The sequence below is a fragment of the Tamandua tetradactyla genome, chromosome 1 (assembly GCF_023851605.1).
Source record: "Tamandua tetradactyla isolate mTamTet1 chromosome 1, mTamTet1.pri, whole genome shotgun sequence".
In the NCBI taxonomy this organism is placed as follows: domain Eukaryota; kingdom Metazoa; phylum Chordata; class Mammalia; order Pilosa; family Myrmecophagidae; genus Tamandua; species Tamandua tetradactyla.
Window position 1 is genome coordinate 121538489 of NC_135327.1, and position 27042 is coordinate 121565530.

The 27042-nt window shown below is 40.6% G+C and overlaps 1 protein-coding gene across 1 annotated transcript in view; it reads right to left on the reverse strand.

Annotated features, from left to right (window-relative positions):
* Positions 1 to 419: 419 nt before the first annotated feature.
* The window catches only part of COL1A2 (collagen type I alpha 2 chain), a 35526-nt gene continuing 8903 nt past the window's right edge, over positions 420 to 27042 (reverse strand). The window contains exons 6-51 of the mRNA XM_077123670.1: positions 26176 to 26220; positions 26026 to 26079; positions 25882 to 25935; positions 25520 to 25573; positions 25050 to 25103; positions 24481 to 24534; positions 22753 to 22797; positions 22412 to 22465; positions 22263 to 22307; positions 21866 to 21919; positions 21241 to 21339; positions 21039 to 21083; positions 20826 to 20924; positions 20377 to 20430; positions 20138 to 20245; positions 19735 to 19788; positions 19529 to 19627; positions 18593 to 18646; positions 18030 to 18128; positions 17584 to 17637; positions 17034 to 17087; positions 16828 to 16881; positions 16517 to 16570; positions 15501 to 15545; positions 14245 to 14343; positions 12920 to 13027; positions 12215 to 12268; positions 11195 to 11248; positions 10464 to 10517; positions 10306 to 10359; positions 10102 to 10209; positions 9632 to 9685; positions 8769 to 8822; positions 7616 to 7777; positions 6678 to 6785; positions 5897 to 6004; positions 5453 to 5506; positions 5254 to 5361; positions 5055 to 5108; positions 4547 to 4654; positions 4007 to 4060; positions 3776 to 3883; positions 3178 to 3436; positions 2545 to 2729; positions 1576 to 1815; positions 420 to 885 (exon numbers count right to left, since the gene is read on the reverse strand). Coding sequence (XP_076979785.1) covers positions 739 to 885; positions 1576 to 1815; positions 2545 to 2729; positions 3178 to 3436; positions 3776 to 3883; positions 4007 to 4060; positions 4547 to 4654; positions 5055 to 5108; positions 5254 to 5361; positions 5453 to 5506; positions 5897 to 6004; positions 6678 to 6785; positions 7616 to 7777; positions 8769 to 8822; positions 9632 to 9685; positions 10102 to 10209; positions 10306 to 10359; positions 10464 to 10517; positions 11195 to 11248; positions 12215 to 12268; positions 12920 to 13027; positions 14245 to 14343; positions 15501 to 15545; positions 16517 to 16570; positions 16828 to 16881; positions 17034 to 17087; positions 17584 to 17637; positions 18030 to 18128; positions 18593 to 18646; positions 19529 to 19627; positions 19735 to 19788; positions 20138 to 20245; positions 20377 to 20430; positions 20826 to 20924; positions 21039 to 21083; positions 21241 to 21339; positions 21866 to 21919; positions 22263 to 22307; positions 22412 to 22465; positions 22753 to 22797; positions 24481 to 24534; positions 25050 to 25103; positions 25520 to 25573; positions 25882 to 25935; positions 26026 to 26079; positions 26176 to 26220 — 3819 coding nt within the window. The 3' untranslated portion in view covers positions 420 to 738. The remainder of the gene's footprint in view (positions 886 to 1575; positions 1816 to 2544; positions 2730 to 3177; positions 3437 to 3775; positions 3884 to 4006; positions 4061 to 4546; positions 4655 to 5054; positions 5109 to 5253; positions 5362 to 5452; positions 5507 to 5896; positions 6005 to 6677; positions 6786 to 7615; positions 7778 to 8768; positions 8823 to 9631; positions 9686 to 10101; positions 10210 to 10305; positions 10360 to 10463; positions 10518 to 11194; positions 11249 to 12214; positions 12269 to 12919; positions 13028 to 14244; positions 14344 to 15500; positions 15546 to 16516; positions 16571 to 16827; positions 16882 to 17033; positions 17088 to 17583; positions 17638 to 18029; positions 18129 to 18592; positions 18647 to 19528; positions 19628 to 19734; positions 19789 to 20137; positions 20246 to 20376; positions 20431 to 20825; positions 20925 to 21038; positions 21084 to 21240; positions 21340 to 21865; positions 21920 to 22262; positions 22308 to 22411; positions 22466 to 22752; positions 22798 to 24480; positions 24535 to 25049; positions 25104 to 25519; positions 25574 to 25881; positions 25936 to 26025; positions 26080 to 26175; positions 26221 to 27042) is intronic.

A 27042-nucleotide genomic window follows, 5' to 3' on the forward strand; every position in this document is an offset into this window, starting at 1 on the left:
AGAAACAAGGCTTCTTTGGAACCATGGGAGAGGATGGAAATGAGACTGGCAAAGAACAAACGCTGAATCTAAAGAGGAGGAGACGTTGGGCAAATGTTTCATACACTTTTAATTGGGGATAAGATGGAAAATACGGACGTTAAATCAAATGGGGAAGAAAAAACAATACAACTCAATACGAAGTATTTCTTTTCAAATTCCTCTAGCACCATCAACATTCAAGTATCTGAAATACTATTAATTAGCACCTTTGCATTATGAATAAAACAAGACAAGTACCTCAGTCAATCTCTGGCTAGGTCAGCACCCAATGATGTGGATCACACTCGCAGAAAAGTGTTTTGAGGTAGTTTAAACCTTTGGAAGTTTGGGATTTAAACTTCCCTCTGTGGAAGATATTCAGAAGCCACAAGTGGTGCAAATGTTCATGGTTTTTATTTCATTTTGAAATTTTATTTTGGTTTTCTTACAAAGGTTGACATTTTTCACACAGGTGTAAGAGTGTTGAAAAATTCCAAATCTTTGGGATAAGGGAAAGATGGGAGGGAGTTTATTAAACCATATTGCACAATGCTCTGATCAATCCTTCTCCTTCTCTTTTGCCCACAATTTAAGCAAGTAGATCTGCAAAAGAAATGGAAGGATTCAGCTTTCAGTTAAGAAAAGAAGAAGAAGAAGAAATGGCAAAGAGAGAAAGTTTGTTCGGATTTCTTTTTTAAAAATTTAGTTTGAGTTCATTTATTTGAAACAGACAGGGCCAACGTCCAATTTGATTTCTTGGTCAGCACCACCAATGTCCAAAGGTGCAATGTCAAGGATGGGCAGGCGAGACGGCTTATTTGTTTTGTACTCGATGATTGTCTTTTCCCATTCATTTGTCTTTCTCTGTTTTAAAAAAAGGGAATAAAAAGGATAAATAAAGCAGCACTATTTCTGAACCTGTTAACATTGACATTTTAACTTTTATAAGAACCATTTTTTTTTTTTTTTTTTTGCCTATCGGTGTTACCCTGAAGCTATGTGTCCCACATCGACACATCTTTGTGGTTCATCTTTGAAACAGCAGCATCAAGAGTGGCTTCAGGGGAAGGACTTCCCAACTAGGTTCAATTTTGTTTTATTAATGCTTCAACACATACTAAGTAACTTATTTCTAAAATATTCCTTTCAGGGTTGGTGTGTGTACATATTGGGAGGAGGAGGTAGAATTTGGGTGGGTCTTTAAATTATAGCATATTGTGGAGAAGCAGAGAGAAACAAATGTAGGCCTTACTAATACAAAATCTATAAATTATAGCTTGGCTCCTTTTCACCTCAATTAATTTTAAGTTTTGGGTGTACAACACCATTTAGCAAATGCATGTTAAAGGAAACACAACTAATTCATGGACATGGAATACATGAAAACATTTCAGAAGGCAAAACATGATAATACTCTAGATTTACCATTTGAATTTAAATAAATACATTTATAAGAAAGATAAATAAGTTAGGTCTTCCATTCATCTGTTCATTTAATGGTCAAGCTAGAACTACCTCCCTCCCTCCTTTTTCCCATATTTCATGTCTACTTACAGAGCAGCCATCTACGAGAACAGTGTAAGTGAACCTGCTGTTGCCCTCAGCAACAAGTTCAACGTCATTAGAGCCCTGCAGGATGACAGCCTTTTTCAGGTCACCAGTCTCCTCATCCATGTACGCAATGCTGTTCTTGCAGTGGTAGGTGATGTTTTGAGAGGCATGGTTGGCTAGCAGGCGCATGAAGGCAAGTTGGGTAGCCATTTCCTTGGGAGTCACTCCTTCATTATATTCAAACTACAGAGAACAAGATAGGAATCCCGGTTAAGTGGAGAGGGGCTGGGACATTTATCAGATAATAAAAGTAAAAAAGATGAAGTGCACCTAAGAGCTACAATTGTGGTCTGGAATAGAAAGGAATAATGGACTCAGACCTGAGCCTTTTAAAAGGGTACTTTTTTTGTGCATGGTCCAGGAATCGAACCTGGGTCTCCCTCATGAAAGGTGAGCATTCTACCATGGAACCACTTATGCACCTTAAAAACGGTACTTTTTAAGGAAACTCAATTGACTTGTCTTTGAGGCATCAGTTATCTGGAATGGACATGTAACCAATTAAGCTGAGGCAAGGTCATCTAAAATGATACCTACTTCATTAAGCCTTTATGTATGTGTTTCTTCTTTAGAATAAGTGAGCAAGGAGATAGAGATTCTGGCTTCTTTTTTTTCCAATAATTTTCACTAATAGGCATTCAATAAAATTGGTGAAAAGGTTGGATTAAAAATTCAGAAAAGCATCTTATATTCCAAAAATGCACATGCATGTGGACCTATGGTCTGGCCCCTGCTCCTTCACTCTGGATGTCAATCAGTTTCTTTGATGATGATCAGTTAACTCAAATTGAAATAACAGTTTTTGATTATATGGGTGTGTCCAAGCAATCCATCTTTTAATGTGTAATCCAGATCATTAAAAAGTAGACAAGTATAACAAAATGTTATAGGAACAATTGTAGGACTTCTTACCTGGGTTCCACCATTCAGAGTTTCTCCTAGCCAGACATGTTTCTTGGGCTTGGAGCTCCTGTATGAGTTCTTGGCTGGGATGCTTTCAGGTTGGACCCGAAGGCAGGTTTCACCAGTAGAGAAATCACAGTATACTTTGATGGCATCCATAGTGCAGCCTTGGTTAGGGTCAATCCAGTAGTGACCTTTTAAGGAAACAAGACCCAGGTCATAAAACCTCTCGTTGAGTAGAGGTTAATAGGTTCTAATACTTTATAGTCAAAGATACTGATTCCCATAGTAACAGTTTTGACTGTACTATTACATTGTGCACCCCATGTTTAATGGGAAAGGGGTGGCTGTTTGCAAGATTTGATAGTTTCTTTCTCTCTTTTCCTCCCTGAAAAATCAACTTGGGGTTCAGATTGCTGTGGAAAGGACAAAATGTGTACTACGAGAAGCTTGAAAATGGGTGCTGGATGGGAGAAGAAAATGATGCTCCATTAATTGTGTATGAGTTCACGTGATGCATTTTTTTTTTCACACAAATACATTTTAGTTCCAAGATTAAACGCTGGTAGGCCTATGCCTGAAACTGATTTTGAAAAGCCAACTTATGAGAAGAGTCAGTCTGGTTTGGACATCATGACCTACCGCTGTTCCACTCTGGGTGGCTGAGTCTCAAGTCACGGCATGTGCGAGCTGGGTTCTTCTTTGAGCCTTCAGGAGTAAGAAGGGTCTCAATCTGGTTGTTGAGGGATTTTAGAGTAGCATCAACTTCATAATCCTTGGGTCTGAGGGAGGGTGGTGAGCGAGGCTGGTCAGCCCTGTAGAAGTCTCCGTCGTAACCAAAGTCATAACCACCACCACTCACACCAGGAGGGCCGGGAGGGCCAGGGGGACCAGGAGGGCCCTGCAAAGGTGAAAGTGAGAGTGGGGAGAAAGGAGGCGCTTTACTTAGTTACAGTAACAGAAGTCAACGACAGCAGAGATTTTCAACCAAGCTGCATACAAAAACATGATCTAATAAGTAAAAAAGAAACAAGTTCATTGTAAATAAATAATTTGCTCCCAGGCACACTTGCTGATAGGGATTTAAAGGGCCTGTTGCAGATACACAATTTTAATATATTTTAGAAAATGTATTTAAGTACGACTGCTTTATAGGTTTTCATAACTGTCTTGGTTTAGTCTTAAGAAAATACTCTTTAGGCCAGGGATGTCCTTCGTTATTTCCCAAAATGTTACTTACGCTAGGACCTTGACTACCCTGAGAGCCACGGATGCCAGCAGGTCCAACTGTTCCGGGATGTCCAGTGCGACCATCTTTACCAGGAGGCCCAGAAGGACCAGCAGGGCCCTAAGAAACAAGGACACCAAGTCCATGTGATTCAGTGAAAACGCACAAGGGAGTGGAGCCCGGAGGCTCTCTGCCCACGTCGGCTTCTACTTCAGAAAGGAATCACCTCTTAGATTGACCTACCCTAGGACCAGCAGGTCCCACAGAGCCAGGAGCACCTTGGTCACCATGTTGACCCTTTAAAGAGAGAAGAGGAAGAAAATCACATTCTCAGAACATGTAAAAATAAATAGATTTTGTTGCGTTTTTCAAATTGAATGCCAAAACTTTAGTTTCCATGGACTCTGGATTGAGAACATTGAAAATGTAAAGTGGGGCTCTTCTCTCCCATTATATCTATTATATTCGATTATTTTTTTTCCCCACAAGCTATTTCAGCAGTGTGGTATTAGTCATTCTCCAAATCATATTTCTTTTAAGAGGAGCTTAAGGACATTGTTGCCAGGATATTTTAATACATGTATATTTCTATCTTCCTTAACCCTCACCTTTTTGTGTTGGGATGAAAAACCATTATCTCCAAGGGATGAATTTAACCAGAGAATGGGCAATAGAGATGACACAGAAGGTGTTGGAACAAAAGCGATGGAAATTTGGGAAGACCATGCTGAACGGAAGGTCTTTAAGATGACTATCCATGCTGGATGGCCACGATTTACTTACAGCAAGACCAGGAAGACCCTGCAATCCGTTGTGTCCCTTTAAGCCAGGAAGACCTCGGGGCCCCTTATCACCAGGCTCCCCCTTGTCACCTCGAAGACCTTGTGGGCCCTGCAATGAGAGAGTAAAACCAATAGGACATTTACGTTCTTTTTAAAAAATGACACTCACTTCTCTACAAATACCTGTTTAATCTGTTTCCAAAAGTCACTCAAGACATGCAAAGGAAAAAAAGCCATGTGGGTGCTACACCCATCTCTAAGGCTCTTCTTCCCTTAATCTGCTTTTGTTGAGCTGTCTGGAAAGTGGCTACCTAGTTGTGATTATTTAATACAAATAAGCAGGAAAGAATTAAAATATATCAAGCTATTTGAAGCAATTCTCAACACAGAATAAATTTTTTTAAAAAAATATGAAGCCCAGCATGTCTATTGCTTATTTTCTTAATGGAAAGCCTAGATTGATCCTGGCTAAATGTCAATTTGTAAAGAAATCTTCATCGTGTACGTACGCTCGGACCTCTTGGACCAATGGCACCGACGGGACCAACAACACCAGCAGGACCCTGGGAATTGGAAAAGAAAAGCTCCACTCAACAGCCATGCCTAAAATCCCCCTCCCCATGTCTCCATCAGTCCCCAGGGTGGGAAGGTGCAATAAGTGAAGGCCGTGAGGATGACCACACTCAGGGATGGTATTTACAAACTCACAGGTTCACCACGGTTTCCATGTTTGCCAGTGGGACCCACAGTGCCATGAGGACCAGGGGCACCTGCCGCGCCAGCGGGACCAGGGTTGCCAGCGTAACCACGTTCTCCCTACCAAAGGCAAAAGGAAGCTCTGCTTGGATCTGGCCTGGATGTTAACGGCTTTTAAATAAGACAGAGTTTGATGAAGAGGGGCACTGACCTTATGTCCAGGGAGACCATCCCGTCCAGGGGGGCCATCATTCCCAGGGTTGCCCTGTGAAGATACCACACCACACACATTAAAGCGCTTAGTGAGGCCCCGCTGCCCACCGGCCCTGAGGCTCCAGCTGGCCCACCTTCATCACTCCTGGTACTCAACACTTCAGACTTTTAAAAAATAGGAAAAAGAACGTGCCAACATAGATTGCTTAGAGGTCTTTTAAATGGTGGCCCAACATTGAAGCATTCTATCAACATTTTCCAAGCCCAAGTAACTTAATAATTTCAATACTAGGAGTGGCCAGCACATGTAGAACTTATGGAGATGTAGAAACAGACCATCTAGTTCAGACACTTGGGTTGAGAGAACTCCACTACTCACCTAAAGTTACCCTCACACCAAATACTGCTCTGTTTTGTTTTACAAACCAAGGGTTGGACTCACATCTCGGCCAGCCTCACCAGGAGCACCGTTGACTCCAGGACTACCCACAGCACCAGAGGGACCACGGGCTCCAGGAGGGCCTGAGATGCCAAGAGGACCAGGCTCACCCTAAAGAGGGAGAGAAGATAAAACGGTATCTGTCTCATTGGACTGCATGCTAACCTCACCCTCCAAAACCAGCCCTAGCCCAGAGATTCTGGTTTGAAGTGAGAAGGTAAATTGAATTTGATTCGGTCATCAGATGACAAGAAGTGTCATCAGAGATTCCCCCCTCCCTCCCACACACCTAGATGGTAGGATTTATGTAATTATGGAATCCTGGGCTGTACAAGGTGAATTTGGTTTTGTTCAATATCCCAAGTGAAATGAATTCATAAAATTGATAGAGTTTATGGAGATAAGAAGGTTCCATGTTGCTGTCATTGTGTATGATTTAATGGAATGATTCAGAACTTCTAGAGTTGCAGTCTTCCCTCAGAATAAATGATGCCAGCATTTCATACTGCAGAGAAGTAAATGCAGTTACAGCTTATATCATTCTTAAACATGTAAAAAGAACAAAAATCATTCTGCATAATGTTAAGCTGTGTCTCTATAGTGTGTGTCTAAGTAAGGTGGTATTCAAGCTTCTTAGATAAGTGACATGTGATCTGTAGAAAGAAGATGTGATGAATAAAAATCTTAAGTGGAGTTATTCAGTGATCAATCTGTCACATTTGAAGTGGCAGCTTTAAAATCTTTTATCATGTTAATGCAAATCAAAATGGTGTCAAATGCTCACCACAGCTCCAGAAACACCTGGCAGACCACGTTCACCTCGAGAGCCTGGGAGACCCAGGATGCCGGGAGCACCAAGAAGACCCTGAGGACCTGCAGTCCCAGGGGGTCCCTAAATAAGAAGAAAACAACGGGTATTACAGTCAGGTCCTAGCTGATGACACAAGGCTGGCTTGAGGACTGTACAAATGAGCTGTCCTCGGTATAGATCACGACTAGTGCTCTCCTATTAGTAGAACATATCCTTGGAGTCTTTTCTGTAGTGATGACAAAGCACTTACATCTTGGCATACAGATCTATATATCTGTCAGTCAATGCGCACGCACATACACACGCGCACACACATACACACACACACACATACCACAAATGTATTTGTTAACTTGGTTTCTCCTTAAAACTAATGGTATAAAATTTTTAAAAATATGTGATTGAGGTTAATGAGATCATCTGGGATGGTGGAGTAGTTTTGTAGACATGTGCAGGAAAACAAGCTTTGACCTTGGCCTGCTGAACTGGGCCAGGGCTGAGAGAGACAAATTTCTGAGCAGTAATAATACTGGCCGATGCAGGCTTAAGGAGTCACTGGCTTAATGAGGCTGATTAATTTACAGTAAGAGGGCCATCCAATGGGATTTTGATGGTAATGGGTATCTGCTCTAACCCGGGAATCAGGAAGAGATCCTCCATAGCAGCTGAAAGGGTGATTGTGGCTAAACAGTGAGTTCTCTCACTGACTGTCATCCCCATCTAACACCTTCTGAGCATCTGCTGAGTCTGGGGCACCTCAATATCTGTTGGAAAGATTCTGTGGCTCAACTGAGCCCTGTTTGGAAGACTGCAATACTCATCCACAAATATGTAACACTTGAATATATGTGTGAAGGTTTTATTTTAATTCAACACAAGGTATTAAGAAAGATGAGTTTGAAGACACTTACAGCAGTACCAGGTTCTCCGGAGGGACCCTTTTCACCAGTAAAGCCGGGGGGGCCAACAGCACCTGTTTCTCCAGATCGTCCGACTGGACCTTGGTCACCACGAGGACCACGGAGCCCTTCTTTACCAGCAGCACCAGGAGGGCCAGGAGGGCCAGTAATACCCTGTGAGCAAATGTACAAGGTCACTTACTTTCTGGTAAGCATCACGGACCTGGAAAAGAGCAGCAGAGACTTCCAGAGATTAAGAGGCAAACAGTGTGAGGCGACAAAATAATATCCTGGCCATTATGATGGGGAAATGTTTAGACTTTTAACATTCTTTTTTGTAGAAAGAAGCAATTATCTTCTCCCTTCTTCTGAGGCTGTAATAAAGCAAATAACTGAGGCAGGGTCTATGACAAAATTCTGTAAGAAAAGGCAGTGTCCTGCCACCAGCATCCTGGAACACTGGACTCAGAGCTATGTAGGGTTATATGAATTCATCATAAATGAATGGGACTTTGGGTTTTGGCGGACTCTGCCTCAATTCTTTTCTGAAGAAAGTCAATACTGGCATTTTGCTCCTAATTGAGGAATCACATATGCACTCAACGAGGTTTAATTAAATGCCTACAGGGAATGAAGATTTTTCTGGTATGACCCTGCAAAAGGATTCCAAGAAATCAACATCTTTGCCATTTTTTTCCCCCTGAAACCTTAACTGGAAGACTTAATCCTTAGTAATTAATTAAATTCTCTTGACTACTGACAGGACAGTCTGAATTAGAATTAAATTAGAGGCCAAACCATCTTTAAATTCAGGGACAATTATACCTTAACAATGGAGGAAGAATGTTGGCCATAAAGGGTAATTAGTTATAGAAATATCAGATATGTGACTAAAATGGTTCTGCTTTTTATTTTTAACACAGAGACTGTGCCTCTAAAAGGGGACTGGGCTTTGCATGAATAAAATCCTCTTAAACTGATATTATAAAATATAATTTGGGATGGTTTTGCCTTAATGGTTCAGACAAACTGGTTTTGGAGGAGGAAAGTAATAGCAAATATTTTTAACATGCTTCCACAGCGTGTTTCTTACTGGTTTCCTGACCAGACGTCAGGGCTTTGGGGTGGACTTAATGAAAACATAAGCTTGAAGTGATTTACGTACAGAGGGCCCAGGAGGACCAGTCCGTCCAGCAGCACCCGGGAAGCCAGTAACACCCTAGAACCAAGCACATCACAATTGCACAGTCAATACCAACACCAAGGTTTTGGGTAAGGTAGGATGTCTCCTTTGGGAAATCCTTAATATGGGTCACCAGGGATGAGTCAAAGAGGAGGGAGGACACAGCCTCCTATAGGATATGTTCTAACCAGGACCCTGAAGTTCTAGCTTTTCCACACATCTTCCTTACCAACAAACCCCTGGCTATAATGCCCATATTTTGCATTAAGTGCAAGATTCAGGCCATTTTGACTCTTGCTAATACATCATCTGATGATTACCAGGGCAAGAAGATAACACACTATGCCATTATTACCTGTTAATGTGTATACATTAATATATTTTAATTACTTGGGTAGGTGCAAAGGGAATAGGCATTGAATAGGTAAGTTTGTCTCCAGAGGAAGGTACAATGACATTAAGTGCTGTCTAGTGAGAGAAGGAGTTGGTAGAGTTCATTAGGGCATCCGTGTGAGAACATTAGATGTCAAGGGGAAGGATTTGGTCAGGCAGAAGAAGTGGGGAACTAATTAAAGGGTAAAGGACAACAAAGAAATATTTTATCCACTTCACAATTCAATGACCCCAGCCAACTTTGATTATTATATCGAGTGAGCTAGTAGCAATATATTCTGAACTCACTTCCAGCGGGGATGAAGTTCACATCCCATGTACCTGACCTAAACTTCAATGCCATTAATTGCTCTGACTAGAATTAACTTGAATTTCCAAAGTCTTCTTATCAAATCGAGGTTTAGCAAAAATTCCAAATTTCAAGTCATTCCTAATGGATCCTAAATACTCACAGGGGGGCCACCGTCACCACGACTTCCAGCAGGGCCTGGGGGACCATTTGGACCCTAACGGGAACAAAAAGACAGGGTCAGTTCACTGAACAAGCAATTCTTGTAGATGCTGTGCTATTCTTAAAAGGGTTCATTTCCTTATCTATTAGAAGCATTTCCTTATCTATTACTAATAGATAATATCTTTTATTTTCTAATCTTCTGTCATTTCTACTAGAAGATACGATCATCTGTGGCATAAGAAATAAATGTCAATCTCCTTACTTCAATATTACCATTCTTGTGGGGTTACTGAAGAATTAAAATAAGACAGTCTATAAAACTTTCATAAATTTTAAATGGCATACAAATGTAAGTTTTTATTTTCTCTCATCTTTTATGTGGACAGTAGACACTTGGTCTGTGTATATTGAATAAGATCTCATGGGTAATCTCACTGGCTGTGTGGACCACCAGTGGATTTAACTTACAGCTAGGCCAGCAGCTCCAATGGGGCCTGTGGGGCCAACGACACCATTTTCACCCTTAGGTCCTTTGGTTCCTCTTTCTCCTTTAGCACCAGGTTGACCAGCAGCACCCTGTTGGAAAGGATCAGCTATCATTCTGCTATTCCATTTCACTGTACTCCCCAATTTAGGATGTTTGCAGATGAACTTTCATTACATGATACTCACAGCAGGACCAGCAAATCCGTTGGGTCCAGCAGCACCAACTTCACCACGTTCACCCTAGGTGGAAGAAGGCACTTAAACATGTTTCAGCAACCCTTGGTTTACCCATATCTAAAAGTAGTGAGGTAGGAGTGTCTAGAATTACCCAGGTTTCTACTTACAGGGCTACCACGAGGACCGACAGGACCAGCGGGACCAGCAGCACCAGCTTCACCCTATCATGGGACCAAAGATGAGTTTGTTAATATGACTCACATAGAAGTTCAAAGAGGTCAAAGGGAGAGTGAACAACGGTACATGGTGGGCTATTGTCAGTTTGCGGTGGCCTCGAGAGAGATTACCAATGTTAAAGCACAGGGTAAAATGAAGTGGGTCCTTACTCCATTTAAAGGTTGTATTCATTTGGGGGACACAAGTGGTACTGCTCATATACTTGCAAAAGCACTATAACTCAGTGCCCACAATACTTAGGAGAACAATTTAATTTTTAGATGGGCATGTAGCTGATCTATTTGTTGCAGTCTTTTCAATACAATAAGTAAGGTCTAATTTAAGTGGACTATTCAATGTGAAATAGTCACACTATATGCTTTATTGATTTTTTACAACTGAAGGCCTTGTGAATGCTCAGTGCATTAGGATATTGCTAATGGGCAACAGGGAAAAACTTTAAAATGAATGAAGGAGATTAGAGTATAGATCAGATTGCTGGAACATCTATACAGAAGTGAAAGAGAACACTAGACATGCAACATTTGTTTCCTGCTACCCCTTCACAATAGCTAGATTTCAAAATGAGTGGGTGGGGGCTCTTTGGGACTTGTGTGGGCAGGAAATTTTAGATGCTACTATTGGCTCAGAGAGTCACAACTCTGTGAAAATACATGCGTACCCGGTCACCAGTGGCTCCAGCAGGACCAGGGGCCCCCACAGCACCAGGAATACCCTAGTACCAAAAAGGAAACATGCCTTACTCATAATATCCCATACCATCCAAAATCAGCCTTGCCATCCCCCCTTCCCCTACTCAGACAGTGATGGAACATTCTTACTGCACACTCTAGTGGGACCTCAAAAGAGTCTGATACATTTCAGCTCTAATTCAAGACTATTGGAAGGAAAGTGTTTGGTAATAAATGTGGAAATGTGTAAGTCAAGGGCAGTGTAGGAATTTGGGAGATCCAAACTCTCCACTCAAAAAACTCCCCGAAGAGCAGAAAATGAGAAGCATCCTTTGAAACTGCTAGGACTGTGTTAGGACTGTGTGATTCAAAGAAGGACTTTTGTTGAATGTGCCTCCATGAGTTTACCAGGGATAGTGGGAAGAAAGAACTAAGGCAGTCTCTGATCTGAAAGAGATGTTAAATTATTAGATTATTATACAGTTATGGGACTATTTTTGGCATCTCCATTGGACCATTACTAGCTAATCTTTGGGGCTGCTCTTTGAATGATAAAATTCCTTGGGCATGCATTTGAAGAAAGAGGACTTTTTTAGAAGTTCTGGCCTCTTAAAATGTATGAGAAGTAATGTCTTTTTAAAAAAACCCTATTTTAACTTAAAACAGTCATTTAAAATTGTATTAAACCTAGAGCTTTTGGTTTGTAGTTTATTGTTGGTATAGTTAACAAGAGGAAAGAAAGAGAAGTTTGGCTATGTGTGGTTTTTTTTTGGGGGGGGTACATGGTCTGGGAATTGAATGGCTATGTGTTTCTAAAGGAATAAGTTCCATTGAGTCTTCTACTGGAACACATAAAATTATATTACTAGGCATACATCCAGAAAGGAATGGGGGACTATTTTACTACACTCGAATTCTTCTTTTGTCAACTCTATTTTGGAAAACTCAATTCAAAATCAGTAAAATGTGAAAAACAAAATCTATGTGCAAAGAAACAAAATTCCACTCACACGAGCACCATCTCTGCCTGTGGTACCAACTTCACCTCTGAGACCGGTTTCACCCTGTGATTATAAAGTGGAGGCAACTGTTTGTTTTCATTGGAAGTGCTTTTACAGAAGATGCTGTAATACTTTCAGTCATTTAAGATCTCTAGTAAGGTCTATATTACATATCATTTCTTAGATGTTGAATGAGGGGGAGAAATTAGAAAAATAATTTAAAGCCTTTTCCAGATTAATGCTAAGCAGTCTTTTTTTTTTTTTAATGTCCACTACCCTCCTGAAGCATAATCAAGGAAGGTACAGATTCATGAGGACAGAATTATAAGGCAACATTACCATGGGCTATGGTGTCTGATCCTTCTTATGGCATAAGTCATGCGGCAGCATGGTTGACAGCTGTTCAATATAGTTTATTCCCATTAATTAGGGCAGGATGAAGCATTATTGTTAGTGGCATTAAAATGAGCCTCATGTATTACTCAACACCATCTGTTTGCATGAAATTCCATGGTAGCAAGGAATTTTGCCAGATTAGTGAGTTTAAAAATGCATAGGTGCTAGGTGGCAGAGGGAAATACATAGATAGATATCAAAATGCTACCATACCATCTGCCAAGAATGATAAAAGCAAACAAACAGGGCATCCTTTGCAGCCTTCTTTGATAGAGTTCATCAACAATTAGGGACTGAAGTCCATCACTGAGTGGGTACCTTTTCTCCCTTGCCTCCAGGTATGCCAGCAGCACCCCTCTCTCCTGGGAGTCCACCGGAACCAGCTGGACCGGCAGTGCCCGGAGCGCCCAGGACACCAGGTTCACCCTTGAATTAAACACATGTGGAATCAATTATTTCAGTGGTAAAAGAAATTGAAGAACCAAAGTATGTGAGTATTCCAACTTAAACATTTAATAGATATGATTTTTGCCTGCTAAAAACACAAAAAGAAGGGCTGTTGAAAGGAAGGAGAATACAACAGAGGGTGATGCTATCCTTGACATAGTAACTGAAAAAGAAGAACTAAAAAGAAGAGGGTGGCTGTAACTCCCCTGTAACTTGCTCCCAATCTTCTTAAGTTAAGACAGACATGAAAAACAAGAATACAAGACAATGGGATCCAGAGGGCCCACAAAATGCCCACAAACATTTTTTAAGGAAAAGTCTCTTAGCCCAGACAGGAATCATGGAAAGAGACCGTATCACAGGGGAGATATTTGCATTTTAATCTCTTTAAGAGTGGGGACTATAAACTTCCATTTTCACAGAAAACCTTGCATTTCCAAGTACTTAAAACCTGTTGGGTAGCTTCTGGGCTAAATCTCTTTGAAAGTACTTCTACTGTCTTACAGAACCATACTTTTCCTTTCTTATTTCCTCTTTCCTTCTTACCCTGCTTTTATCACCTCCCCCCCCCCCCAAAAAAAAAATACTCCCACATACAAAAACCCTTTGTGCAGATAATCTTTGGGGTTTCTATCCCTAAAGGTAATATGAGTTACTTTCTGCTTATTGTGGTTAAAAGTAAACTCTTTTTCAGAATATCTAAGTCCACCTCTTTTGAAATCTGATCCACAGGTTGTATTTCAGAACTTAAGTTTTCAGGCTTCTATTTCTGGGGTCAATGTACTGTTCAGTTACTTTGTACCATAATAAATTCTCTTATTATTAAAACTGAATTACTTTTTGACATTTTACTTGATGGGGTGGGATGTTGAAAAAGTAAAGTTTTATGCTCTAAAAATAATGTCCAAATGTATATGTTGTTTCAAGATTAAAACAGAAGTGAGAACAATGTGATGGGAAAGGGGCGAAAACCCACAACGGATTTCATTACATCTATAAAACACTGGGATAAGTGCCTTGGTTTTCCTTTGAAATAATTCAGGTTCACTGGAATCAGATTATTATTTACAGAAATGGGACCCATCACAGAACTGAAAATAAATGAAAATGTGAAAAACACTTATTTTATTGTAAAAGATGTATTTATTCTAGGGTAGGCTGGGCCAAACCAGCATCATGTAACATAGTGCTCTTACCTTGTTTCCGTCGGGCCCTGGGGGTCCAGAAGGACCTCGGCTTCCAATGGCACCAGAGGGACCAACAGCACCGCTCTCTCCTGGGGGACCACGTTCGCCCTGCAGAGTGGGGAGGGATGCTGCATTGCTCATACTGTTTTACATACCAAAGTTCATACCTGTTGACCTTTGCAGTCCTGGCTCTACCATTTATTAACAAATTATAGTTCTTTTTTTTTTTTTTCCTTATTTATGCCACTGGTAAAATGAAGAGGAAATCACCTCTAAAGTCTCATTCAGCTCTAGTGGTCTACAACTCCAAAATCTGTTGCTTCTAGAGTATAATTTTCAACTTTTAGAGTTCCTTTCCTTTTATTGTCTTTTACCTGATAGATCCTTGGATAAAAATAGTTGACAGTTATGTGTGGTATTTATAGGGAATATATTCATTTTAGCTGAATAGCAATGCCGGGTAGATAAGATTAGACACTGTCATATCTGTGCCTCCCTTCTGCAAGCACAGGCAATAGTACTAATAATAGCAATTATATAAATATTCAACAGAGGAGGTATATATCTATGTGCGTGTATATATGTATATATATATATTTTGCTTGGACAGGCATCAGGAATCAAACCTGGGTCTCCGGCATTGCAGGCAAGAACTCTGCCTGCTGAGCCACCATGGTCCGCTCTATATGTATATTTAAATATCTCCCCAACCTGCATCTAAATATCATGATGACACAGCATTCCATGGGCCAGAATAGTTATCATGAGTTCACACTGCAACTGTTTCAAAGGACCTTGTTATAACTTTAATGACACTAAACTTGTTTGGGCTTCCTAGATATGTGGAAACTAGCCACATAAAGGGATGGTTCAGGGGTAAATTAATCATTCTAGATAATCTGATGACCACAGATACATTAAATCTATTTTATTTTTCTGTCAAATTAACTCACAAATTCAGCTTTAGATTGAATATCAACACACATTGCAAAAAATGAACTTTTAGTAAGAGATTACTTATAAATCTATCATACCTGTCCATATAAATCATGGAATATAACGCATACATTAGTTCATCTGTTTCTTATAATCATGTGATTACTTTTGAATAGGAATTATGAACAATTAAACAAAAAAAGGCTACTATTAGTTTAGGAATCCGATGTGGTCTTGTTGGAAGGTCATTAGTGGCTATAGGAGAAAGCGCCACTTCTTTTAAAGATACAGAGCCAGAAGTTTATGAAAACGAATGATATAACACTTACTCTTGGGCCAGCAGGACCAGGAAGGCCAAACTCACCAGGGATGCCCTAGGCAAAACATGAGAATAAATAAAGCATGAAATTTATATAATATCACTAAACGCATTTATGGTTGTGAAGTTTTAAAAGATTTTGAAAGGGCGAAACGGAGCTGGATAGGCTCCGCCTGCATGAGTGCACAAACACACTGCCTATTCAGGCATGAGAACTTCCCTTTGTTTACGGAAAGATACAAAAAGTGAGAATTCCATTGACAGCAGAGATATTCCAGTCCCAGAACCTGTTATCGGCAAGCCTAAGTTTCCCATTGTTTAATTCGTTGTTTTTAAAAAAGTGACAAAACAGACTATCTCCTTTGATAATATGATAAATAATAATGAACAATATCAAACATTGCCTATTTCAGCTATGTAGCAGACTGCCATCTTAATGGAAATTATCATATTCTGCATATTACCTAGTTAATTGTATACCCAAGTGGATCTCCTTTATTACTGACCAGCTGTCTCCTTAATGTACCCCACTGTTGACAAAGGAGACCAGGCCACAGAATGTAGCGGACTCGAAGCACATTCATCACAATTACAAAGAAAACGACTCAGAGATCAGATTCTGATTGTGGGATAGCAGTGTCATGTCTGAATGCCAAGAAAAACATTAAAAGCAATTTTTCAGGCTCTAGTTTCCCAGTAAATATAGTTTGACACATTTACCTTTTCACTATAGGGAAGGAAATAACTTGTGTTTTCACCTTATCAGGAACAATACAAGTCAGTCTATTAAAAGAAGTCATTGCTAGGTTTTACTTTCATAATATGGTATGTTTCATTCAATCCTTAAAATAAAAGTAAAATGAGTAACTTGGATCATTTTCTCCATTAGCACTAACATATGGAGAACACTATTACTAACATGAAACATGAAATTCTCTTTAACATACCATAATCATACTTCAGTAAGGTATTTAACAGGGGAAATTCTTAAGTTTAGGTGAATTTCCTATCATCTGTTTTACTCACTCTTTCTCCTGGTTTGCCTACTTCGCCAGTTGTACCTGCAGGGCCAGGCAGACCCTAGATGAAAAGATATAACAAATCTCAATCTTATGGCTATATTCAGGGGATTTGCTAATAATTGGGTTTTGGTGGGAATTACCTAGTAGCAACATGATCACTAGTCTGCATAAATAAAGTGTTACTCAAAGCATTGCTTTGAAAAAAAGCAAAATAATTGTTTCGGTTCTGAGAGCATATGCTGTGTGGTAGGGGGGGCCGGTACTCTGACTCACAGCTGACCAAAGGCAGTATTTTGCATGTCTGAGTTGATTTACCTGGAAGCCTGGAGGACCAGCAGGACCCTGTTCACCCTTCCCACCTTGGACACCCTGAAAGAGATAGGAAAGAAAGCATAAGTACAGATGTGTGCCTCCATTGCTGCATAGCTATACAACTTTTAGACTGGAAAACAGAAATGGTCATTTTGAGAAAACTGATGCATCCTGACGCAGAAGAGAACCAGGGTGGAAGAAATACTCACTTGCGGTCCAGGAGGTCCCTGAGCTCCATTGTTTCCATCAGGACCTGGAGCACCCTAAAAATGTTTAACAGAAAGGCTCAGGGTTATCCAGGAGCCAGGCAGTTGAAGGTGCCTCAAAGCCTCATGCATTACTTCCTAAAAACAAGCTTGTCATTTTAGCATGAATTTAATTTATTGGGGGTTCTCTGCCAAGGCTCAAAGATTGCCCACTAACGTTTGAGATGGGTCAAGGGAAATCCATGGATGGAGGGCAATTCATACAAGTCAGAGGATGCTACTAGTATATTCACATCCTTTTAACCACAGGATGAATAAAATAAAATAAAAACCAAGCACTTCCATAAATATTTTTGACTTATACATTCTGACTTATTAGAATTGACTGCCTTATAAATGTAGTTTGTAACAAAAGACATCTCATGATGGTAAAAAGACCCTTAGGGATGCTGTCTTGGAAAAAAAGTGGCAGAATGGTGTCAGGTGGATTCCAAGTCTGTATGTTTTTAGGTAAATGCTATGTGACTAGATCTGTACAGAAGTTAGAACTTACCCGGTTACCAGCAAGACCGGCATGACCTTTCTCTCCAGGTTTGCCAGGATCACCCTATAACAAAAATTACAAAAAGAATAATAACCTCCCACATTTCATGTCTAATTAACCATGAATTTTGAAATGTGAATTTCTCGCTTGCTTTTGTGTTTTCCTTGAGATACCTAGTCCTTGAACTCTGGAACCTAAGGCACAATCCATTATTGCATGAGGTGGATAGAGAGAACAAGGAGAGCTACAGCGGCGTCTAACTCAGGAGGGGGGATATTCAGCAGGTAGATATTATACACTGGAGGTACACTTCTAACAGAAAGGGGCCTGCTAATGTCTTGTACTGAAAGAAAGTCATCTCAAGGTAGACCGGAATGAGACAGGAGAGAAATATAGAGTTTTGGTGAAGTGAGGCAGCAAAGTGCTGAGGCTGGGGAGGGTGTGGTGTTTCTTACAGTGGGTCCTTTGGGTCCGGGGAATCCGATGTTGCCAGGCTCTCCTCTTGCGCCAGCTGGGCCAATGGGGCCAGGCCTGCCATCAATACCAGGGAGGCCCTGAAACCAGAGTTAATATAAAGTTTACTCGGCATCAACATGTTCGCACAATCTTAGGATTATAATGCTGCCATGCGATGAAAGAGAGCAGTTTTCCGAATGCATGGAGATTCTTGTATAAAGTGGTAATACATGGTAAATCCATTTTGCAGTTCTAAACAGGATGTTGGTACACAGAGAACCAATTCAGTCTCATAAGTATGCAATTTCCCTCTCCCCCCTCTTACCATACACTTGTCACCAGCTTCAATTTTCCCTACCATGTTTTTCTTTTCCCTTTATTCCTTTCAGCCCTGTGTGCATTTGGACTACATAATTGCAATCTATTATTTTGCATTCCCCAGATGATGTATGGGGCTGTTATTTATTTTCAATGTACTCATGTGTAAATAAGCCACAAAACCAACTTGATAAAGGTCCAATAAGTGTCCTTGAGAATATAATGGAAAATGAGGGATACTTACCACAGGACCTTCTTTACCAGCTGGGCCAATATTTCCAGGAGATCCGGGAAGGCCCTATAAAATAAACGAGGATGCTTTTATGTTGGCACTTTACGCAGATACTTGAGGCTGAAATTAATTGAAATGTCACAATCTCCCACCCACCCCCATTTTGTTTGTTGCCTAGGGAAAATCATCAAGAAAATTAGCCACTAGTTGGAAGGTGTGAAAAGAGCTGTGAAGTCTTTCTTCTTTCTCTTGTTTGTGCGTTTCCTTTTATTGAATTTAGTGCAACTGATGAGTTTACCAATATCTCAAGAAACTGTTAAACAACATACTATCTGGGCCAAATGTATTACTCTACTTAGCTCATAATAGAGAAACTAAAATTTTTAGTAAACAATTTTCAAAGTGGACTTTTATTGCTATATTTTGCTGCCCCTATTGCTTGCTGGTGGTACAATTACAGTTGATATTCACCCATAAGATAATAGAGGCAAAAAATTACTCTATTGCTATGGATTGAGTGTCTACGGATCTAAAGGTCATTTCTCCACAGCTAGTGTGATGGTGAATACATTATAGTACTTTTTGATTGCTAGAAAATGATTCACTTCTGAGTACAGCAGACTAATAATGTATAGCCCTAATACATTTCATGAGCACCTTATATAAAGCTCACAAATTCAGACAAAAGATTCACGCTGTTAGGGGAACCAACCTAATTTGGACATAATGAAATAGATCTATTCTCCTGAAAATCTCATAGCCATTGAATTATTTGCAATAAACAAGAAATTCATGAAATAACCCAAAATGTAAAAAGGCAGCCATCAGTAAATTTATTACCAAATTTACTTTTGATGTTTTTTATTGTTATTTTTAAATATTAACCAGGTCTTTTTTAAAAAGAAACAGGGCCAGGTGTTACTTGCTCAGAATCATTTCGGTACTTACTCTGGGTCCCATGAGACCAGGCTCCCCGGGACGACCAGAATCTCCACTGGGGCCTCGGACACCAGCAGGGCCACTTGCACCACGAGCACCAGCAGGGCCCTATTTTTAAAAATAAGGGAGGGAGGAAGAGGGCACTAAGAGTGATGACACATCCACCCCCAGAGGCACTGATTTCCTTCCCAAGGACCGAGTGTCAGGCAACTTACCATGACGCCAGCTCTGCCGTCAGCTCCAGGGAGCCCGCGAGAACCAGGACCGCCCTGAAGGAAAGTACATGAGGAGTCAGGAAAAGCTTTGAATCAGCTACAGCAGAGGTTTTTGTTTTTTAAACATTGGCAGGCATGTAAGGAATGCAGATATGAACACAAACTTGCCAAAAAATGTTACCCAAACCCCAAAGGAATGTGTGCATGAGAATTCTGCAGACATCGGGTAACACATTTCCAGACCCATTTTATAACACAGCAAGTGGGGAGTTATTGACTTAATAAAGCAAATGGGAAACAGGTGCTTCCATAGTCTACAATGGTGATTTTGACCAAAACTCAAAGAAGGGGTTCCATCCCACGCCACTGGTGAGCCTGGAGGTGGGGAGCATTGAGAACTTACTCTCAGCCCGGGAGGGCCTGTGGGGCCGCTGGATCCAGGTTCCCCATTGGGGCCTCTCTTTCCTTCTTCACCACTGGGGCCAGGAGGACCTTGGGGCCCAGCAGAACCCTGTTTAATAAATAAAAATAAAAATAAAAGAGGAGGAAGTAGGAAAAAAATCATTTTTATATCATATCTAACTAAAGAAACTGGACTGAAAAATAACAACTCCGTAAAATCGTGATCACAGAATTACTTACAGGCTCACCCTTGCTACCACTCTCTCCTTTGGAACCAGCTGGGCCAGGTTCACCCTAGGATCCAAAAAAAACAGTCATCAAATGATGAACATTCATCAAAACACTGGCAGACAAATCTCTTGGAGATTATAAATCAAAGTAAGAAGGAACTCAGGTTCTCCAAGAAATGTGCCCAGTTCTTATCCGGCCTCCTGGGGAATGGTGTTGGCTGAAGGGACAAGACCCATATTGGATTCTTTGCCCCATGTCCCTTTGGGTGATGCTCTGAGTGTGTCGTGAATGTGAGAGGGAGGGAGTGTACGTACAAATCCATACACTGATATAAGAAGATGAAAATGTGATGGAAGGACACAATGACTTATCAAATTACAAGAGGAGGCCTACGTGGGATGAAATGGTGGCAGAGCTGGTATTCCAGGACACTGAAAGGCACCACCTCGGTCACTTACCACGAGTCCTCTGGCACCAGTAGCACCGGAAGCACCAACAGGACCAGGAATACCGCGGGGTCCAGGGAGGCCGGGGGCCCCAGCAACACCAGGCAGGCCCTGTGGGGGAGAATGAAGCCTGGTCCTTCATGAGGTGAGAGGCTGTCAAGGCAGCATGCAGCTAATTGTCTTTAACACCTCAGCAGCACCCCTTGGCCACCCCCGGATACTCACAGCAGCACCCTTAGCACCAGTAAGGCCATTGGCTCCAGGGTTACCCTAAGAGGGAAAGGAGGAGAGGAAGGGTATCAGTTGATAGAAATATCTTTCTTCTTCTCTGACCCCACGTTCATTCATTCTTTCTTCTCTTCTTTTCCTTTTTTTTTCTTTCTTCCCCTTGAAGATTTTTGAGGTTAAGTATTTAAGGACTACTTACAGGAGGTCCCACGGGGCCAGAAATTCCAGGAAGACCCTGTTCACCACGGGGACCAGCAGGGCCAGAAGGACCAGTGTTACCAACAGGTCCAAGTTCACCCTAAAAGAGGAAATGACACTATCGAGTTAGCCAGCAAATAATGAAGCAGCAGATCTGTTTTTAGGACACCAAGATCTTAGGACCTTTCTTTAGGACTGGAATGATTTTCCTTATCCAGTTTAGTACCACTAAACCTGGGTTTGGTTTCTTATTTTCCTAGCCTGGTTCTGCCATCTTCAGTATGATTGCTGCCTTTTGTCTTGCCTATGATTGTGGCAAAAATGAGAAAGGGAGAGGCTCTGGGTCTCAGGCAGCCTCTTCCACCTGACTAGTCTGGCAGTCTATCCTGGAAGGATCCATGAAATCCATTTTCATGTCCCACTGATATCTATTCTCATAGTGCTCAAGTACAGAGATGGTCTACTTCAGGCTTGGAGTGAGATGCTGGTCATTGTGAATCTGCTTTTAAGGAGGGGCCTAATTAAGGTAACCCGCCTGTGACTCTCTCTCCATAATACGGCTGCTATCTTTCACATCATAATCCAATGTTTGCCAAGCATGGTGAAGATATCACCAGTATTTTTACCTTGGGACCAGGGGCGCCTGGGAAGCCTGGGGGGCCAGCAGAACCAATGGGACCCTGAAATCAAAGCAGAAGGTTATAAGAAATTTCCTCCCAGTAAATATCCAACACACAACAAGAGGGGATCAGAGTCTTTTGAGAGAAAACTGACAGGTAGTCCGTTGTCATTAGGAAGAGAGGTCAACGGGAAGACATTCAATTACCTAAAATAGAGCAGATCTTACTTTGTATATCAATCAAAAGCCCTGAGGACAGTACTTATAAATGGGATCATTCATAGACCTCACAGAACATTCGATGAAGTGTCTGCAGTCATGTGTTTTGTAGGAAGTTAATAAAGAGGATAGCTTCCGCCCCACACTCTCCCACCCCTTCCAAATTTCCCAGTGCCCAAACTTACAGCAGGGCCCACAGGACCCACACTTCCGTCACTTCCACGGGCACCCTAGGTAGAAAATAAAGAGGGAGAGCAAAGTGGAAAGTTAGATGGCAGTTATTAGAATATTTTTAAAAGGATAAAACTGAAAAAAAAAAAATGGAAGCACTTACAGCTGGACCAGGGGCACCGACACGTCCTCTCTCACCAGGAAGCCCACGGGCTCCCTAGAAGCAGAAACATTTTCAATAAAATCCAGAATGCAAACTTTGAAAAAGTCACAGGAATCATTTGCTTTGTCCAATTTCCAACATGAGCTAGAATCCATGAGAAATAAATAGGTCTTGTTCTAATTTCAACCAAAAGGTAATGGATTTCAATTAAGTATGCGGAAGGCTATTAGAAAAATATCAAAGAACACAATGCTGAGGGAAATAGTAATTAGCAAAAACACTAAAGAAGGTCCAGCTAGCAAAAAGTGTGTACAGTTAGTTTTTCAGTAATCAATACTTACTGTTTGACCTGGAGTTCCATTCTCACCAGGGGCACCAGGTTCACCCTACATGGGAAAGGATTGAGTTTTTGTTCATTATATTTATTGACTTTTTTCTGAGTGTGTCATTTTTGCCCTAGCATCACAATTTGAACTATGTATATATTGTATAACATCTCTTACACTCATGGAGACTGTTTCTCAGGTATGCTATATAAATAATATATAAATTAAAAACAAATCAGTTAAATGTGGATTTTTATTTTGATGATACTATTTAAGGCACTAGGGAGATGAACTTGAGTATTACTTTCCCCCTTCCCCGATTTCCCCTTAGATTTTGAATAGCATTTAGACTAGGCTTATATATTGGAAATGATTTCATAAAAACAGAGGGCAAAGGATAAATTTGTGCTCAGTATAACCAAATTTCCCCCTTTAAAGTTATTTTGAACATCCTATATTTTTACTTTTATAAAATAGGCATGAAAATTTGAAGCTTCATAATAGTTTTTAGAGCTCTCATATTTACTTCCAATCTATACTGTTCTGAAGAAATAAAAACATGGCCATGGTGGTAGGGGGTGAACTTAATCTATGGTACAAGAAAGATAACTTTCTTTCAAGATGATCTGACTTAGATACAGAAGAAACATGATTTGAGAGACCATTTAAACGCCTTTCATTTCTAGGACTCTATAGAAAGTGTACTCTTTGGGAAGGAGTACTAGAGTGGAAGTCAGGAATTCTAGCCTATGTCTTTCTAACTGCTAGATGTGTGATTTCAAGGGAGTCACCAGCTCTAAGCCTCAGTTTCCCTCATCCTCAAAACGATAGAGTCTCCAAGTCTCATTGCAGCTCTAACATTTTATGATGCCGTGATTAGAAGTCTGAGCTAGTGTATTAGGCTCTTGGGAGAATGCGTTTGACCTTATCCATCTGTGTGGCAGCTGGAAAGTTAGAACAGATTCTCCATATTCATGTTCATTTCTGGTCCCGCTAGTATTCGTTACTCATTCATTTGTAATTACGTTGGTATTCACTTTAATATCACATTATCTCCTTAATAGGAAAGAGAACATTTTATAGTTGAAAACGCTGTCAGAGAAGAGCCTAGCCAAGAGATAACACACTTCTGAGGCTTTAATTACCTAATTAAAAATTTTTTGAATGTGCACCGATAAATCACAGGAAAGAGGTGGAAAAGAGTATTGTGACATGAATGTACCTGTCTAATTAATGCATGGTAAAGAAGTTATAGTTTAAAATAACATCTAGTATTCTAATTTCTGATTATATATTTATTTACTTTTATTTTGGCTGCAGGGATCTATTGAAGTTACAGGAGGAGGGAGGTAAATGGAGGAAGAAACTAATGTATTATTACCTTTTAAGCATTTAAAAATATTGTGGTAACGTATATATATAATTTTTGTCATTTTAGCGATTTTTAACTGAACAATTCCAGGTCATTAATTACATTCACAATGTTTCAATGATCACCTCACCGACTACCCAGACTTTTTCATCACCCCAATGGCATTATTTTTATCTCAATTGTATAACAGATGTTGAATTAAACATACAGTATTAATTTTTTTTTGTCACAGAATCTGATAATCCTTACCATGGAGGGATTTTGAAAAATTGATGAGGAAATAAGCTACTTTTTAGAATATGGATAGTCCTCAGTAAGAGTGTAGTTTTTGGTATGCTGGAGGGGGTGTTTCAAACTAATTTAGTATTTACCTTCACACCTGGAGCCCCAGCCTGTCCCTTCAATCCATCCAGTCCGTTGTGTCCCTGAAAGAGGAATCCTTATTATTAAAATGACGCTCCTTTCCGGTGCTTGATCAAATCAAGTACCTTATATTTTTTGTATCGAATCTCTCCTGCGATAAATCTGGCGATTGTCATGGTGGAATGATATCCCAACATCCAGCTCCAAACCAACCAGCTCGATTGCCCCAGGGAATTCACTTAAGCCCCCTGCACTAAGGATATAGGATTAAATGCTCTCTCCCACCCCTTCCATCTTTTAAAACTTTATGGGTTTTAGATGGTTCTAAATATCTGCTCATGTTCTAAACAGTTTTCAATGTGGGGATCCCAGTTTCTAAGTAGCTATGAGCAGAATGAAGAAACTCCATCCCACATTACTTCCAAGCAATCTTATCCTTTAACTCTCTCTCCACTACAGCAAACCCAGGAACTTGAAACCAAGTAGGTGTTACCCAGGAGTTTAAATATAGTTGAGTTCCCCCCCACCCCGAAAATAAAACACCAACAATGAGTTTTTGGGTAAAGAATGTGCTCACCCTAATGCCCTTGAAGCCAGGGAGTCCAGGGGTTCCGGGGAAACCACGAGCACCCTTAGAAAGAAACACAAAAGGTGAACAACATTTTTGTTATAAAGAAAAAGACAATGATTTCTTCCCTCCAAAAGTCTTTCTTCTCATCAAAGTTCAAGACAAATATATGTATGTATTTTTTTTTTTGCATAGGCAGGCACTGGGAATCGAACCCAGGTCTCTGGCATGGCAGGTGAGAACTCTGCCACTGAGCCACTGTCATACCACCCAAGACTAGTATATTTTGAAGCCCAGAGCAGCAGACTAAGTTCTAACAGGAGTAGCCGATATGGGGTATTTAGAGAAACACAATTTAGTTGCTTATAGTAAGCTTGGTGACATTAGCATCATGCTATTTTCATTAATAAAAATTGTGTACATCCTTTTCCAGTTCCCTTATTTGTCAGACCCATTCAGGTAGTGCAAAAAAGTCTCACCTGTGGGCCCACGACTCCTCTCTCACCAGGTCGTCCAGGTTTTCCAGGGTGACCCTAAAATACGAACAGATCAGGGGCAAACATTTTCTTGATAAACTGCCAGATGAAAGTGTAGACACTTGGGCTTTACAATAGGAGGATGAGGCAGCACTTAAAAATGTGCATCCAAATATATATTTAATTAACAACTGCATTTCCTTAAATATAATCAAGTGAATTAATTTTTCATTAAAGCGCTGTTTTCCATATGGGGAGAATTAAGTCAGGCATATTCAACTTTTGGCAGGATACTTAATTTGATTCTGGAAATCCTCATTGAAGCAGAGGCACTTAGAAGGCACTATGAAAGTGTGAGTACTTACATCCTCACCAGCCTTGCCAGGAGGGCCAGCTGGACCACGAGAACCAGCGGGTCCCTAAGAAAATGGAAGAACCATCATTTTTTAAGGCTATATTCATTAACTTCCTGAAAAAAAATTAACATAAGGGGAAAAAAATGTACTCACAGTTTGACCAGGTTCACCAGGCTCACCAGCAGGTCCCTGGAAACCTTGAGGGCCCTGAGAGTTAAAAAAAAAAAAAAAGATATCATACGCCAAGACCGAACTGAAATCTGTCCTTTTACACGGGAGAGATTCTAAGTTTCCGGTACTTACAGGAGCTCCACTTGCACCTGGAGGGCCTCTGGGTCCCATTAAGCCCTGTAAAGAGGACAGATGTGGTTAGCACCGATAAACTGTCCTGGCTTTTTTTTTTAGGGTCGGGTAGGACTTGCTTAGAGGTACCACAGATACTTTGTGATGGACAGTTGAACAGACCTGTTCTGGTTTCATTTCAGCATTTTTGTCCCTCTCTAGAAAGTATTCAAGGACCCAAGTTTCCTTCAATATTTCTTTCCCTTTGCTTCTCCTTTTCTCCTCACCTCAATCGGTAAAATGCTCAATGAGGACTGGGGAGGGTGGTCACAGGTTTCTTAAGTTGTGCACAATTGGGCAGACGGAGATTGTTCTAATGCAATGCAGGGAACTGGTCTTTGACAAACTGCAGAATACACAACTGCCCTATGCCGAGCTGGATGCAACATTTCTATTTGGATCTCCTTGGTCGTGTGTCATTTTCCCATGTCATACTTTGTTAAGAAATTTATATTTTTATTGCCACAAGGAACATAAGTTGAAAAAGATCAAAAGTCCTTCTTAATGATCAGAGGAAGACTTGTTATAACTTTTAACTCCTACAAGGGCTGTTGCTGACTGATGAAAATGTCAAAGAAAAGTGGATGTAATGAGGGATGAAGAGAAAATAAAATATTATTGAAACAGCATACTGGATGAGTTATTATATAACGTTATTGTTGAAAATATGGCTCAAATGACAGTGGGTTCTTTTCTGCTTTGTTCTTCATTCCCTAGCATGCAAGCAAAATAAAACAATGTTATTAGTTTGTAAGCTAAATACACATTCTTGACTCCCTTGTCAGTAACCAATGCCTGATAAGCTCATCTGTGGGATCTGTCTGTTCC